Source organism: Phaethon aethereus (assembly GCF_964289735.1).
Source record: "Phaethon aethereus genome assembly, chromosome: 1".
NCBI classification, from domain to species: Eukaryota; Metazoa; Chordata; class Aves; order Phaethontiformes; family Phaethontidae; genus Phaethon; species Phaethon aethereus.
This window is the reverse complement of record NC_138575.1, coordinates 54,865,421-54,883,535: the sequence shown is the minus strand read 5'-3', so window position 1 is coordinate 54,883,535 and position 18,115 is coordinate 54,865,421. Positions and strand designations below refer to the sequence as shown.

General features: G+C 40.0%; 1 protein-coding gene across 1 annotated transcript in view; it reads right to left on the bottom strand.

Annotated features, from left to right (window-relative positions):
- The window catches only part of ANO4 (anoctamin 4), a gene marked incomplete at its 3' end in the record, with an annotated part of 137,379 nt that extends 120,136 nt beyond the window's left edge, over positions 1 to 17,243 (bottom strand). The window contains exon 1 of the mRNA XM_082014280.1: positions 16,909 to 17,243. Within this exon, the coding sequence (XP_081870406.1) occupies positions 16,909 to 16,978 (70 nt within the window). The 5' untranslated portion in view covers positions 16,979 to 17,243. The remainder of the gene's footprint in view (positions 1 to 16,908) is intronic.
- Between the last annotated feature and the right edge of the window lie 872 nt (positions 17,244 to 18,115).

Here is an 18,115-nt window from a genome sequence, read left to right as displayed (position 1 = left end):
CAGTACGGGGAGCTTCCAGAAATCCACATGAACAAGTGTCATATGCCTCTCTGATTCACAGTAGCCTTTATATCTGGCCTGACTGCACAAGTATCAGACCAACAACATCATCCTCTGATTTCACTCAAAATTGTAGGCATAATCTTCCACCAGTCATCTGGGATTTAATGCATGGCTAATCACGAACTTCTTTTCAATGACACAAGGAGAAAAAGAAATGTATCTGCCAACATCATAGCTTCTAAGTAAGTGTTTGCAGGAACACTTTCTTCTCCCATGATCTTCATGGTGTCAATAAGCAGACTTCAATCAGGGCACATTTGCTCTACCCCTCATCCCTCTCTCTCAGCATGCATTTTTCAGGAGGGAGCCCTGCATTTTTTAGCTGAGAGAAACAACCCCTGTGTGATGGCTCGTGGACTGGCCAATTTAATGATTGCTGATTTGTTGGCAGTCAGAGGTTTTAGCCCAGCTGCTCTTTGGAAAAGGACACAGTGTTTTCTCCCATGTCCAAAAGAGATTTATTTTCTCTATCATACCACACATTTCCAATACAACAAACCAAGATAGTATCTGGTGTCACTGTTGCTATTGAGGAATTACTAGCCTGGCTTTAGAATTTCCTTCTTGCTTTAGCAGATGCTGATTTATGCTTTATCAGTGACAGGTCTCACTAAGTAAAGTCTGAGCAAAATTGCCGCTGGGAGGTTTGGAGGGAAAGATCCCCCTTCCATAGAAACATGAGAAAGAAACACAGTGAAGTAAATATTAGATTTATACAATTTTATGTGGTTTTATTAAAAGATCAGTCTGAGATTTTTCTCAATGTACTGAGACATTTTAGTTCAACTGAAGTCATATTTTAAATTCGCTCATGGCATTCATTCTGATTTACTCGTTTATGCATAAAATAATGCATAAACCAGCATACTTTTTCCGTTGTTTTGAAGAGTCTCTACTAATGAGGTTAGGAAAACAAATGAGATTTAATAAAAGGCATTTCATTTTCAAGGCTGAGATGATTTGTTCTAAACCAGAATTTTAACATACTTCTAAACATTAAAATGATCATATGTGTTCAATAAGGGAATTACATAGCAAGGTAGTTAATATGATACTGAAGGTAAACAAGGTCATTCCCACTGCAGTGAGGGAGATTTTGTGCCTGCTTAAAGTTAAGAACACACTCAGGTTCTTTGCTAGATGAGGCCTTGCTACACATATCTAGTATCTAGCCAATTATGACAATCAGCTTTTTAGACATGACATGAACTTTACAAGCAAAAGTCTATTTTCTTGCACAGGAAACACCTGGAGCCAGATTTTGAAGCCTGAACATTTTTATACATGCACTGTGATGTGTAAATCATATTTGCATATGGATACTCTCACATTGTGGTCTGAAAATGAGCATGAGCAATTGGGTGTTGGGATCACCCTGCACGGCTCGACCTTAAGGAGAAGGAGCTGTGGCACTGAGAAGCTGGTAAACAGCTGGATATCTGCACGGCTCGGCCTTGAGGAGAAGGAGCTGTGATAAACAACTAAGAAGAAGCGAGGAAAACAGGAACACCTGCAAGCAGCGAATCCTGACTGTGTGAGGGGCGCATGGACAGCGTGTGATATTTTGTGCACAGCCAATTGCAATAGTGTGTGTAACAAGCTGTAACCACTCATGAGTGTGTGCGCAGTGACTAAGCGAAAATTATGATACATATTGGAGTCAGACAAGACAATAAATGGCTTCGGAATATAACTCTCATAGACTTGTGAAGTCCATCCTTCTCCCGCAACTGGTGACCCCGACGTGATACGATCTCTGGGATCTCATCGTTGAACACCGGTCGAGCTGTGCAGATCAACGCCGCAGCTCCTTCTCCTTAAGGTCGAGCCATGCAGGGTGATCCCAACAATTGGGTGCACAGAAAAATGTGCATAGTTTCAGTATTTGGCACCAAAATAAAGTATATAAAATTAAGCTGACGGAACAAGTGCTGCTGTTTCTCAATGTGCAATAAAGGGCTCATATTTACTCCATTTTTTTTGTATAGACATGTGAGAACAGAGCTGATTTTTGTAATTCACTGCTGCAGCCAGGGCTTCTTGAAGAGTTTTAGCACTTAGGTTCTGCTCATTGGTCAGAATAGAAATATCTGGCTCAGTTGCTTTCTGAAATCACAGTCTCTCTTCTTTGCCCTCCCTCACTTCCAATTAACTCAGCAAGTGCAAACAAATATTTTGTCTACAGCTCTAGAAGTTTCTGTAGAGAAAAATTTACAGCTTCAAAAGATCTTTCTGAAAAGGCAGCTAGCCAGTGACTTCTATCAGTACAGTGCGATGATTTTTTTTTTTTAATAATTTTGGCAGCAAACGTACTTTTCCAATGGTTGTACCTCAGCATGGACATTAAATACAAGTAGCAAATAACTAGAATGCCATGTAGGTACATGCTCCTCCTGTCGCCAGGCCATCTACCTCCAACAGTCAAGTGCAAATATAATTCTAATATGAGCATTTTTTTTTGCTTTGCTGCATTAAGTATTGCCTGTAGTTTTTACAGAGGAGTTTCTTCTTCTCACCAGAGCCTCTTCTTTAGAGCAAGCAGAAAGCTGCTGTGCATGGTACCCTTTTCACTAAAGGCAGCCCCAGGTCAACATAGGATGAAGGATGACCCTTGCACAGGTACATTTTCTACTAGCTTCTCACTGTGACTACTAGGCAGGTCATCTACGGCAAAAGCACAGTTTCAAATGGAAATTGTTTAAAGTGTTATCTATACATGATAGTCGGAGCTATACGCACGTGAAATCAATAGCTTTACTGATCTCAGTTATGGCATTACATTTTCTGTGACAGGAATGAAACAACATTGGGTCCTCCCACCATCCATCCCATGACTGCACTGGACAAAGCACCTTAATGCATGAAAAACATATTGCTTCAATTATTGCATCAGAAAAAAAGAAGCTGTTCTCTGAGTCCTAGTATGTATGCAAATAGATACTAATATACACCTGTCTTCCTAGCAAGATAAAGCTGGCCTGAAAGCAGTGGCTCAGAGAGAGCTGATTATATATCATTAGGTGGAAGGTTGGCATGTCTCACAGCAAGTCTTTAAGAGAGCTGCTTTTCCTACGTTGGTCAGAGAGAAACTCGGATTGTTTTCCATACGAAATCCTGTATCATATTTTGTTTTGCTTGTCACCAACCAGCAAAGTATTGAAATATTCTTTCTGACTAAGCATTTTTTTTCTCTGGCAGCATAAACTGGATGCCAGTGTTACTCTGTGCTTCAGTCTTACTGCAATGATTGTATTAGATATATTCCTATATATTAAAATTATTCAATCTCTTATTGCTGCTCTTAAAACTGTCATGTACAATATCGCAGACTTCCACACTGGAAATGCATTGTTGATAAGATAAAATATTAAATAACAATTGAAGAGAAGAAACAGAGAAATAAAGAAATAGAGTTGCAGGAGAAGGAAAAATTAGTTATGTTTAAAATACATGTGGCCAGTAGCCACTTTTGAAAACATAATCAATTATAATTTATGGACTGTAATTACAGAAGTCCAAAATTCAATACCAGCAGGATCATTTGATTTCATCCTGGTCAGTTTTATATTAAATATAAAATACAGGTTCCTCTTGACTAACTCTAGTGTAGATACTGTCTTCACAGAAGAGGACATTTCAGAGTTTCCTTACAACTCTTTTGTCCAGGTGGAAGGGTTTGTCCTCTCCATATACAGCTAAGACAGTTCCTGAGAGTACAGGCTGAGTCTATGTAGAAATGGGTTTTGCAATGTGAAGGATAACTGTATTTCGGTGTTTGTTTTCCTCTTGAACAGAAAGAAAAACGCAATATCAGCATTTTTTCAAGATCTACTTTTCTCCTGCCCACAGGGATTTAAGAACAAGAATGTTTGGAAATGTCAGAAGGTCTTTTGGGAGCTCAGGTTAACACTGCTGACCTGCAAGCTGCCAGGGCACAGGGCAGTGACGCTGCTGAGTCACACTCACCTTTTCTCCTCCAGCCCTTGCTCCCTGCATGAACTCTACTCATTGAGGCCTCGATCCCAGCTGAGCCACCACACACCAGCAAGGTGGCTGCAGATCCCACCACCCATTCAAGAGGGCAGTTCCCTCAGACCCCCCCCGCCCCAGTTTCCCACCAAAAGCCTCACTAAAGTCAGGGCAAAGGCTGCATGTCTTCTTTCACAAGTATCTCCTCAGGACATGGTGCAGAAACATACCCTGTGTCCTGCCTTGAGCTGCCCCTTCTCCACACAGAAGAAAAAGGCTGTTTTCAACCTGCAACTCTCTGACTCACCAGCCCAGCACTTGACTCTTTTCTGGAACAAAACCATTACCCAGAAGCTTTCTTTCTGTCCTTGCTCTCTACCAGTAGCCCTAAGACTCCCCTCCCCTAGCTTCAACACAAATTCAGATTTCCACAAGGAGTGGGGGATGACAAGTTCCTTTTTTATTTCATTTTGATGCTTGTTTCCAGTCCTGAGTTCCTTTTGAAGATGAGGGTGGGGAGAAAGACAGGAAAAGTCATGTGTTTAATTCTCTGTTTCGGAGAACTTGTTGACATATCTGTATACTTAATATAGTGCATCATATAAGGGTAAGACCAGCTGTCTGCCACATCTGCAGTAGCTTCCGTGTGATGTGGCAGTGCCTGCACATATGTACCTGTAGTGACAAACTGGGAGTACCTTAAAGGCCCCAGTTTTACCTATTTTGAGGCACTTACTTTTACCTGTGTAGTTCACAAGATTTGCTACCATCCATGTACAAAGCACATCCGTGGTTTTGTAATAATTATGAATAATAATGATACACATTGAAAGAGAGGCCTTTAAAAGACTTATGATTTAGATCAAAGCACTCCATCATAACAGCATTAATACATAATGTGCTTCCAAGACTGAAAAAATTGGGTACCCCATGGAAGTATTTGCAGACCTTTGAAAAACCTCTGACCTGGTAGATTGCCATATATGTCTGTAAATATGTAGGGACTTGGATATAACTCTTGATAGTCTTAATTGGTTCACCAATTACTTTTAAAAAAGAGTATACGCTGTTGTTATTCAGCATAGCTCACCAAATCTTCTACTATGCAGAAAAATACCATTTTGCTTAATGGTTTTCTCACAGATTATAGATAAAATAATGTGTCTGCATGTTGGTGTCCAGGAATCAAAAGCTGAGTTCAAAAACACAAAAATGGCATGTTAGTTTTAACAATGCTTTGAAAATTATTGGAATAAATACATATGGGTACTTCATTTTCCATAGCAAAGTCCAATGAAAGTTAGGGGAAAAAAAAAAAAGGAATTCAAAACCCAAATCATCCTGTTTAGCATGAAGAACCTATGCCATAGCTGCCTCTCTGCATGGCCATGTCAAGGGTATGGTAGTAATAATAATGGAATTATTTTTGAAAGGCAACTTAAAAATAGTTTCCCTTTGTATTGTGATACACTGTAAGGCATGATATATGTTTAATCATGTCAATACAAAAGTTTTTTCTTATCTTTCAGAAACAGCAATGGTGAAGGGGGGATTTCTAAACACCTAACACTAACTTATCACAAACTAAGGTATTTTGAAGACTTATGGTGTCCATTCTCCCCCCATTAAACCCTGGCTGGCATCAGATGCAGAGAAGTCCACCCAGCCAATTAACTACAGAGAAGAGGGGAGTCTCATTCTCTCTCTCTCTTATGGTGCTGTATATGCCTTTTTCACAGACAAAATGGATGTATGTCCCTTGGTGCAAAGCCACATCTTGAAAACTTCCTCACCTGCTAAAATAGCCCAAATAGCTCACCCTCAATTCTTGCATTTCTGATTCTGTCACTGCCCAGAATGAACAACAGACAGTCAAACCCAACACCTCGCTCTTATCATCAAGCGGGAGGCATCTCTCTTAAGCAGCGAGTTCAAACTGGGCAACAGGTGAGGAGAGCTCATAATCCAGGTCTCCCACAAGGACAAGCACCCAAACCACTGGACTGTTGTGTAAAAGGACACAACCTCTTTCTTCTTCATCTCCCATCTGTGCTCAAAGGATGCCTCAATGTTCTGAGAGTTGAAAGGACCCAAATGTCCACAGAAAAGCCCCAAGTGTAGCATGTCACATATTCCTATGCCTAATATTTCCAATTGCCTGGCTTTACATGGCCCTTGTGCAGACCCTTACACAATCAGTAAACGGACCGTGTTGCACAATGGGCCTTTAGAACTACCTCCTAGAAGCACTTGTTTTCACTGATGATACAAAGAGACACGGCACCAAAGTGTGTGCCCTCTGGGAACAAAGCTATCCTTTTCAGGTGCCACAATGCTTGGCATAGGAAGCCACAGGAGACAGTCTGAAAATGGCACAAAGCCACAGTGTGTAACTAAGCAGAGACATTTCCGAACAGTTGAATATTGCAAATGAGAATCTAGAAAGAAGTCTGAGATCTAAATGCACTGAACAATTCAGCCCATTTCCTATTACTCTTATTTATATAAGAATGACAGTAGGAATGATTATCTTTCAGTTCTACCTCTTTCTTCTTACACTGTGAGTGCACACATAAAAACATAGCTATCAAAGATCACTATCGCATATGTTCAAACATTTGTCCGTGTTTGAAGAATCTAACTACTTCTGAATAAATCCCTTGCCATCTACCTTCAACAATATCAGGAGCTGTTAGCAGGCAATTCATAAAGAGGAGAGGGAGAAAACATTTGCTGAATAGAATCATAGAAGAGTTGGAAGGGACCTTTAAAGGTCACCTAATCCAACCCCCCTGCAGTGAGCAGGGACATCTTCCACTACACCAGGTTGCTCAGAGCCCCGTCCAACCTGACCTTGAATCTTTTCAGGGACGGGGCATCTACCACCTATCGGGGCAACCTGTGCCAGTGTTTCACCACCCTCATTGGGAAAAATTTCTTCCTTAGATCTAGTCTGAATCTACCCTCTTTTAGATTAAAACCATTACCACTTGTCCTATCACAACAGGCCCTGTTAAAAAGTTTGTCCTCATCCTTCTTATAAGCCCCCTTTAAGTACTGGGAGGCTGCAATAAGGTCTTCCTGGAGCCTTTTCTTCTCCAGGATGAACAACCCCAACTCTCTCAGCCTTTCGTCAAGGAGAGGTGTTCCATCACTCGCATCATCTTTGTGGCTCTCCTCTGGACCCTCTCCAACAGGTCCATGTCTTTCCTGTGCTGAGGGCTCCAGAGCTGGACGCAGGACTCCAGGTGGGGTCTCACCAGAGCACAGTAGAGGGGCAGAATCACCTCCCTCGACCTGCTGGCCACGCTTCTTTTTATGCATCCCAGGAAACTCTTGGCTTTCTGGGCTGCAAATGCACATTTCTGGCTCATGCCCAGATTTTCATCCACCAGTACCCCCAAATCCTTCTCAGCAGGGCTGCTCTCGATCCCTTCATCCCCCAGCCTGTACTCATACTGGGGGTTGCCCTGACCCAGGTGCAGGACCCTGCACTTGGCCCTGTTGAACCTCATGAGGTTCACACAGGCCCATTCCTCGAGCTTGTCCAAGTCCCTCTGGATGGCATCCCATCCCTCAGGCGTGTCAACTGCACCACTCAGCTTGGTGTCATCTGCAAACTTGCTGAGGGTGCACTTGATCCCACTGTCTATGTCATTATTGAAGATATTGGAGTAACGGTCCCATTAGGTGCTGAGGGACAGCACCCGTCACCGATTTTCATCTGGACATTGAGCAATTGACCACTTCCCTCTGGATGGGACCATCCAACCAATTCCTCATTCACCCAACAGTTCAACCATCAAATCCATATCTCTCCAATTTGGAGAGAAGGATGTTGTGGAGGACCGTGTCAAAGGCCTTACAGAAGTCCAGATAGATAACATCAGTAGCTCTTTGTCTGCTGATGTGGTCACTCCATCACAGAAGGCCACTAGGTTGGTCAGGCAGGACTTGCCCTTGGTGAAGCCATGCTGGCTGTCTTGAATCACCTCCCTGCCCTCCTTGTGCCTTAGCATAGCTTCTAGGAGGATCTGTTCCATGATCTTCCCAGGCACAGAGGTGAGGCTGACAGGTTGGTAGTTCCCAGGTTCCTCCTTGTAACCTTTTTAAAAATGGGTGCAATGTTACCCTTTTTCCAGTCTCCAGAGACTTCACCTGACTGCCATGACTTTTCAAATATCATGGAGAGTGGCTTGGCAACTGCATCAGCCAATTCCCTCAGGACTCTAGGGTGCATCTCGTCAGACCCCACAGACATATATATGTTCAGGTTCCTCAGGTGGTCTCAAACCACCAGAAAGAAGAAAAAAGAAAAAGTCTTCTCTTACAGTGGGAGGGACTTTGCTCCTCCAGTCCCTGTCTTGCAGTCCATCCCCTCAAGAGGTGTAGGAAGAGAGATTGCCAGTGAAGACTGAGGCAAAGAAGTCGTCAAGTAGCTCAGCCTTCTCCTCATCTGTTGTTACTGGTTTGCCAGTCTTGTCATTGCAGTGGTACGCTTTCTTTGACCTTCCTTTTCTGGCTGACATACCTGTAGAAGCCCTTATTATTCCTTGCATCCCTTGCCAAGTTCAGCTCCAGCGGTGCCATGGCCTTCCTACACAGCATCCCTGTACTGTTTATTGCAAAAAGCTTGCCCAGTTCTCAAGTTAGCAGTTTTTTGATGAGATGCAGAAAAGCTGGCTGCATGGGGATGAGACATGACCTAACAGATAACTTCAAGGCACCAAAGGTTTACTTCATTATAACATGGGACATCAAGACAGCTTTTACAAGATACCAGATGTCTCTTCCAGGTGGATTTTAATGTAACACAACCAATTTTACAGACTCACATTATACCACAGCCTATTGCTGCCTTCACAGTCTAAACACATCCTGGTAATTCATTCCTGCAGAAACAACCAGCAGCTAAACCACTTTGGGAACTTCAGCTGTCCTGAGACCGCTGAGGAATGTACATAGCATAGGAACATGAAAATGGTTATCCTAAAGACAGGATAGCAGAGCAGAGGTCTATCCAGTGCAGGATCCTATTTCTGACAGCAGATGCTTAGGCAAAGGGAATATGAACAAGGCAAGCATATCCAGTCTATCCCCAGTCTGACCCTTCCAGCTTGCAGAGATTTAAAGATTTCTGGAGTAGAAGGTTTCATCTGGATGATAATGATTCACGGCTACCAATGCCCTTTTCCTCTACAAATCTGTTCCTTTTATACTCAACGTCCTTTGTGAGGTAACAGGTAGCCATCACGTTCCTCCCTCCCCCTTTTAGTTGTCTTATTTCCAGCCTTTGTGAGCTAGTGGGCCTGCTCCTCGGTTACAGTGCCATCGTAACCCCTAACATCCCGGCTAGGGGCAATGAAGCCCAGAAATTCACTGTCATCACAAAATCTTTCCTACTTTAGTCTCAGACAAGAGCTACCATGCTGACCCCATGAGATATGCCTTCCTGTACAGAAACTAAGGGGGGAGCAGTGAATCCCAACCTAATCTATCACAGGGAGAGGATACGGTTCCAGTTTATCACTCTGAGTGTGTGGAGACCTAATTAGGGAGAGGTTAAAATAAATATCGTCATTCAGTTACAAACTGGAGATGAAGGATGGAGGCAATATTTATATATGCATTGTGTAAAGATATTCTTTCTCAGATTTTTAATTTGTCTTTAAAGTTCCCCACAAACAGCAGGAATCCTGCCCCTAATACTGGTGCAGGTGACCTTTCTTATAAAGCCCTGCACCCTACTATAATTGCAAAGACCCACAAAGGAGAAATAGAGCACTTTGCCATTAAAATGCATGGAACACTTTTGGGCTGTTCACACAGGATGCCTATCCAATAAAGACTATTTTCAGTAATTGGTATTAAAACAGAGTCTCCTTCACCAGCCAGAGAAGAGCATCTGAATGGCAAGGATCTTAATTTTCAGGTGTTCTGGCAGCACAAAAGGCCTTGAAAGTATGTGCCATTTTGATGACCCTTAAAAATCTTCCAGTCTCATTGAAGTGCAGGTTACTTCTTTATGCCATCGGTCTAACAGGTGCTGAATTCCTTTCCTCTGCTAGGTGCATTCCTAAAGCAAGGTCAAAATAAAGTACTAAACTGTAGAGCTATCTCCCTTTTTCTAAATACCCTGAACGTTAGCAGTAACGAAGACCTCAAAAATGCATATGCTTTATGCTCCATCGGGCCTCTGAAGCATAGCATGGTACAAAACTGCACACCCCAAGGATGTGACTAGCAAATCTTGTGCCTCTGTGGAGTTACCCAGCATGCAGAGAACACCTCTGCTTTCCTGAGACATCCAGCCACCCATGGCACAGGGCAGGGCAGCCGTCTACATGACCCAAAGGGAGTTCCCTTCTGGAACAAGGAACAGATCAAAAATGATGTGACCTTTTGCTCCGCTGCTGCCCTTACGCCTGCTGTAAGCTGTAATATCGAGGTTTATGCAATTCTTTTGGGCTTTTTCAGCACCACGGTACATCGCACTGGTTGGAATTTCTAGTGGGTTCTGATGCCTAGAGGCACTTACCTGTATCATATCTACTCAGCCAAGGAGCGAGCCCCCCCCGCCCTTTTTTTTTTTTTTTTTTTTAAGTTGTAAAGAAAGGTCTGGCTTAATTTTGAGATTTCAGAGTGAACCAGCAGGCTTGGTGTTAGGAAAGAGGTCTTGCTATCTTTTGGACTGAAAAACATTTTGTGGAAATTGGTAATGCCATGCAAACCTGTTGCAGTTAAATTCCTTTTCTGATCTTAAAAGCATCTCTGCCAACGCAGAAGCTAGTTTGTTCCATCTTTTGACAGTCTACCTGCAAGAATCTTTCCTTGGAATATATGAAACATATTTTACATTAGAAATAGAGGCTTACATAATACTAAACCCCTTTTAAGCAAGAACTATAGAGCTAAAAAAAAAAGCACATTTTTCAGTCAAGCATTACAGGAACATAATAACTGATTATTCAAAGACTCTCTCATTGCTTCTTGAATAATAAGTGATTTTTTAAATAAAATGGGTCATTACTTTGTCAGAAACATTGCAAAATTTTACCTATATTGTCTCTTTTCTTCAGCAAAAGCTAGACTGGGTCAAGAATTTTCTTAATTGTTTTAAGACAATTATGGTACACTGGTCTCAGGACATTATAACCTTACCTTGCAATCAGCAATATTCCCTGTTTGGTGCCAAGCCACACCTGGCTGCCTGTTCCTATTTTGGAGAAATTTCCCCTTGAGAGGAAACTTTCTGAGGGTGGAATGATCGAGAACATCCACGGAGAGAGGCATTTTGCAGCCTTCCTAAGGCAACTACATGTTGTAAACTAACAACAGTTTTATGGGGGTCGAAATCTGAGGGTGAGCTGTACTGATTTTAACTTAACCATACATAATTTATTGCAAAAGTGGATGAAAGATCATTTTACAACAACAAACAGGAGACTGATCAAAGCACAAGGGAAAAAAAAAAGTCTTTGAAAAGAGATGAGTTTAAAAATACATACTCCACAGAGAAGTAGAACACCCTCAAAGCCACCACTTAATAATAATAATAATAATAATAATAATAATAATAATAATAATAATAATAATAATAATAAATTTAAGTCCCTTATTGAGGATGTGCACAGGTCCCAGGTAGGATCAGTACTTGTGTGTGTCACGTGCAGCACAAATTGATAGAGGGATGCAATTTCTGCCTAAAAAAAAAAATGTTTAAATTAAACAAGATAGTTAGCATTGAAAAGCAGTGCTTTATCCTCTAGTTATTGTTATTTTTTTTAACATGCTGTTTGCAAAAGTGTTCTCCAAACTGCTAGAATGAACATTCTAGGAGACTTCAGCTTAGGAACAGGAATTTTCAAAGTGGCTTTTGCCCCAGAAAAGTAAAGTGGTGAATGAAATGGGCTGAATGACTAAGCAAAGTGATAGGAGATTTCAGGCTCTGCATCATCTGTTAGCTAGTTCAGCTCTTAAGTTCAAAGTACTGCATAATGACCATGTGACAACCTGTCACTCGGCCCAGTGACAAAAGGCCCTCATTGTAATTGAGGCAAACCATTCTTCTCGTTAGGAGCTCTGCAGAGGTTCCACAGCACCAACAGTCAGGAGAATGAACTGTCTCTGTGTTCAGCAGGGATGTATTTCTAGCTCGAGTTTGAGGTACAGACATGGGAAAAATTTTGTTCAGTGCATTGAACTTGCAATGTATTGAACACAGGCTGTAGATAAAGAGAAAAGTTAAGTATGCAGGTTGGTTTCTTTGACATTAATGTCCCTTCTGCATATGGACGTTTCTTGTAAACATTTTTTTTTGTAATATGAAAATTAGCTTAATGAAGGGAATATTAAACTTTTTTAAAATCTGCTTGCTTTTTACATGCTTCCACATGGGAGGAAGTTCTATGTACACCCAGAAGAACTCATATTGAAAAAGACTGCTCCTCTGATAATGTGAGACAAGTAAGATAATAACACTACTGTCAGTGTGAATTCAAATTTTGAGGTGAGTTTACATCAGCCATTCCCACAACATGCATACGTTTGCTGCCAAGAAATATTTGCATGACAGAGTGTTCTGGCAGAATTATTTGCAGGAGTTTATTCTTTTATTCTGAGAGAGATGCATGTCACACGTCCTGCCAGTCAGCAAAGAGAATGTGATTTAACCAACAAATCACATCTAACTAACACAGATCTTCTAAAGACCATTCACAAGCAAATGTGAACGCTGACAAGCACATGTACATTTTGTGACAAGAAAAGGATATTTTAGGTGCAGTAAATTATCATTTTTTTAAGGATTCCGTTCTAGCTTCCTTGATGATTCAAAGTTCATTAAGTTGTGACTAAGCTCATTAAACATACATTTCCTTTTTTGTTTTAATTTTGATTGCCACAGTTTCAAGAACCATGCATTTTCCTTGCCTCTTTAGTCAGTTGTTCTGTTGGCCAACACCACTAGTTTTTCTTTGTTATTTTCATGCCCAGTAACTACAGGCACCAATAAAAATGCTACAGATTGATGAGCAATAAAAAAAAAGGATACAAAAGTCAAGAAACACATGCCTAAGGCAAACACATCTCCTTTTGACATTTATAACATATCTATCAGGTACTATTTGTCATAAAAGGCAAGAAATTGCCAAAAAAAGATTCACACTGAATTTCAATGACCCCACTAGACTTCCACCGTAATGCTGGAAACCAGTCCTTTCAGCAGGTGTTTCTTTGCCACTGAACATAAAGTCCTTCCAAATATCATGGATATACCCATATCATTTCAGGTAGCAACTCCAAAATGTGCCACTCTTTGGCTTTGAAGGAGATCTTTTTAAACAGTAAACTATTGAAGGCAGACATTTCTAGAACACCTTTATGTGTTTCCTGGAGTGAAGACTCTTTACAGAACATATTTACTGAATGCCGGAAATAAAGTATTTCAAAGATAACCCTTCCTGTTGGATGTGTAGATTGCCTGCAGATCTAATTTGTACAAGTGATATAAATGAAATTCTACAACAACAGACACATGGAACATAAACTGTCTTGAAGAGAGTTGTAACAATTTATACGAGCCAAATGTTTGCCCCAAGTGCTTTGAACCCTGTACTTCAGTAGCCCAGTACCCCATTAGCCACAATATACCACAACTGCTCACATAACTGCGAGATGGTAACCGGAGATTTCTCAAAACTAAAAATAGTGTCCGTCCATGATTCTGGAAGGAATGCATATTCACCTTAGCATCATTGCATCTAAGTTAATATATAAATAAAATAAAATATCTAAATAAAATATCATTGCATCTAAATCTGATTGCTTTACTTGTCTTTGCTTTTCTCCTTTCTAAGAGGAACTTTCCTCATACAGGTGCACCTGCAGAGGTATCATGAGTTTTCACCACTAACAGCCATTTTCCTCCACTCATTTCTCTGTTTTCCTCTGCGTTTTGTTTCAGTTACTTGATACCTTCTGATCTGCTTAAAATCAGAGCTCAGAAGTTACAGTTCTGCTTGTGACTGAGCAGTACTTCTTTGCAAGCTTGCACATGACAATTTTGTTTTGTTTTGGGTTTTTTTAAAGGAACATTACAGACAACGCACTGCTTGCTAGCTACTCTAACACCCAGTGTAATAGCAGAAGTCATCAACCTTAGGCTCCTTACCAGCTACAAATAAAACTGGCAGGGAAGCAAGCTGAAAAGAAGTGCTGTAACACTGAACAATATCTATAGTTCCTCCTCCTTAGCACGCACCTCCCTATGAACTTCAGGCAAAGGAAATAGCTGTCAATTAAAAAGAATTCCTGATAAATAATAAAAGGTGTCGTTCTGGAAAGAAGAAAAGTGTCCAAGGGAAACAAAGCGGTACAGAGAAAACAGCAGCAGTGTGCTGTTGGAGGGAAAAAATACATTCATTTGTAACTCTGTCATTTTATCAAGGATGCTTTCTTTCCATGGTTCTAGCCTCTCTGATTGATAAGAATGAGAAATGCCATTTTAAGTCTTCAGAATACCTTTCTGTACAATTTATTATGCCAGACCATCTTTGTGTTCAGAATATTTGTTACCCGGACAAAGGAAATTTCAGACAATATAATGTATACTACTCCAACGTGAGATCTACTTGACTGTGATAACAGCACTCCAATGGAAAGAAGAACCCAAATTGTATGAGCTATTTAAAATTAGACTGAACAAAAATCTGAGGAATTTACTGTATGCAATAGCAGGAGGATAGCTTGGAAAATGGTGGTGTAAGCTCTGTTACCTGAGTAATTAATTAATTACCTGTCATTCTCTCTCTGACAAGAGAATGTCAGAATTTCTCTCTAAAATACTAAACTATTTATAATGTAAAGCCTTAGATAAGATACGGCTGTTGGTCAGCTAGTGTATTGGGCTAATTATTTATGAAGCTACAGCTGTTAATTTGTGGCTGACTAAGAATGAATAACATATGACTTTAGGTTTAAATTAAACTTTTCTTCTAGGTGTGCTGTTTAATACTATTGCTGCCTGACATATAATCTTGCTTAGACTCTACTTGCATACAGCTCAAATGGTTGTAATTTAACCTGGAAACAGAGACAAATTAAATGTTTTGTGTAAAATTACAAAGTCAGACCCAAATGATTAAAACATATTTCATTCATATGACTGTATGTTGGTTAAGTGAAAACTCCTGTCATACAATGTATTTATAAAAATCTGCAGCCTTTAAGGCTCTGGGTACAATCAACTCCTCTTAACTTCAGTGAAACTCATAATACTAAATGCCTCCTTGAACCAAGCTGCCAAGCATGTTCTCCATAGGTCATAGATGCTGTTATTGTCTAAAAAGCAGAATATGATAGACAAAACTAATCTCATATGACTGTTCTGAAAGCTAAATTCCCAGAGAATCATCGTCCAAATGATGCTCACTAATGAGCTCCATTTTAGGAAACCTCTGGGGTCTACCTAAAAAGGGGTCTTTTTCTCAATCAGAAGCCAGCATATATTGCTTGTACATTATTTAGTATTAAAGCACAGGCCATATCCATCAACACATAGAAGTAGATTGTGTAGCAGTTCAAAATGAACATTGTTATTTTGCATGTTCAAGATACTTTTTTCACAAACTGTGATGCAGAGTGTTTTGTCAACCTTTTAACATGCTGCAGTCATGATTATATATCTTTAGGAACAATAACATTTCTATAATAGTAATTTCTGTACTTCAAAGAAAAAATATAGAAGCTGAAAAAATGGAAGGACATACAAGTGAACAGAGGAACTGAAATAAACAAAGCATACGGTTACGAGTCACTGTAAATTCTTAATTAATTTATGTTGACAAATATTATGGTGACCAGATAGTATGGGTGCATGAAACTCATGGCAGTAGACCTGCATAGCAACCCACAATAATCTAAATTTTCAACTTCTACAAAAATTAAGCTGTTTACTACATCTGCAAGGTAGTGGAAGCACGTTAAAGGTTTGCAGGCAGAACTGTCTGTCTCACACACATAGACTCTGACCCACAGCACCCAAATAGCTGCATACAGGGTGCAGCATGCCCTTTCCTGGGCAGCAATGCTGGAAGATTATTGAGACCCTTCAATATAGAAGCTACAAACTGACTTCAAGGGCACCCTTAATTTGCTCTACGTGGGAAACAAATTTGGAATTTAATTTTTGCTGTGAAAATTGACTGAACATGGCCAGCACAAATGTACTCCCCTATCATAAGAAAAGATACTTCTAAAATAGCTTCGGCAATTAACATAACAAGGAATGAACTCATGATGTCAATTAGAATTTGATGGTTCCCAGGAGGTTCTGGATTGCTTTTAAAAAGTTTAATTTTGTTAACCAGTTAATGTATGTTCTAAAACCTCCTTCAGATGTAGAGTTTTTGTTTGCATTCTAGCAGCAAAACTTTGAGGTACTCTCTGGATTGTGCCTTCGTTCAAAACCAACGTTAGTGTCAATTACCAAGTTCCATGAGGGATGCCTGTAGCCTCTAGAGCACTGCCATTAGCTCAGGGCTTATCAAAATTAAACATAAATAAGGGGAGCAGTATTAAAAAACAACAGCCCAAAGCTCTCTCTGCATTGCCATTTTGGATATTGCTACATGTTGCATTTTTTTTTTATGATTAAACTTACATTTTTATTTCCTACTTTCAGCTGTCCCAACTGTTGTTACTCCCTATAATCTACAACTGACAAAAACATACCAAACATAGACAAAACATCAATTGATAGCTCTGACAATCAATATATGCAAGCATGATCTGCTGCTATTAATACCAGCTTCACAACATCATTGCACATCACACGAGAAATGAAACTGAAAAAGGTGTGAAGCCAAATCTGTTTACCTGGCTGATGGGTTTTTGCTTTTCCACCAGTGACTGCCGAAATACTAGATCCAGAAGACGAGGCTTCCATTTTTATTGACCTTCTGACTTGTGGGGGTGAAGGATGCCTGACCACAGGTGAACGCTGTGACACTGGGTAGCTTGCTGCAGTTCTCCTCTGACAGTTTTGCACACACTTTTCAGCCCCATGAATAGATAAACTTATACCTGACAGGAATAGGAATTAGTACTGTTAGATACAAGAGACCATCATGGAATAACTAAAATATAAAAATTGACAAGGTTTAAATTGGAACTGTAATAGCCTTCTTGAAGAAAGAAAAAAAGAAAACTGTAAAAACATGATTTTTCTATTAAAATGAAAATTGTGAACAACTTTGCTGCTGTGCTGCAGACATCAGTCAGCCACACTAATAGATATTTAAATTAATACACAGTCATGGTTTACTGCATTACTGGCCTGCAGGAGGAATTATCTTCCATTCCTTCAGAAAACCCACACAGCTCACACAGGATGATATTAATGAGGTAACTACCACAGAGTTTATTAAATGACAGTTTTCTGATTGGTGGACTAGAAGTTGGCAATAATGGTTTCTTTTCTTCTGAGCATTCACAAGTGTTAAGAAGTCTCATCATATGGAAAAGATGATACACTTCAGGTGGTGACTAGCTTTTAAGGAAAAAATAAACATCTGTTTTCAGAAAAACAGGAAAGCTACAAGCAACAATAACATGACCTTAAGCTTGAAAAACAATTCCACTTCCACCAGTTCTGTGAAACATTACCTACAACACTGGAAATTGTCTTTCACACCAAACATTCTCAAATTTGTCACATGGCCAATTTTTAAATAGAAATTGTGATGAAAAACACGCTTTGCTTTTCCAAAGAGAAAAGCAAAGCTGAAATTTCCTATGTGTCTATTGTACAGACTTAGAAAGAAATATTATCTCACACTAAAAAAATGCTGATTCTGACTTCCTGATGTTCACATTGATGCAATTGCTCCAACTTAATTTGAATTACTCTCAGCATACTCTGGTGAAAACCTTTAGACAATCTCTTTCGGGCAACAAATAATAATTCTATGCTACTGTTTTATGCTTAATTTAATTGTGATTCTTACTGTTTTTATCAGCAACCACTCTTTGTTTTAAAAAAAATTAAAACCCCTAATTTATATATCTATAAATGGGCAAACTG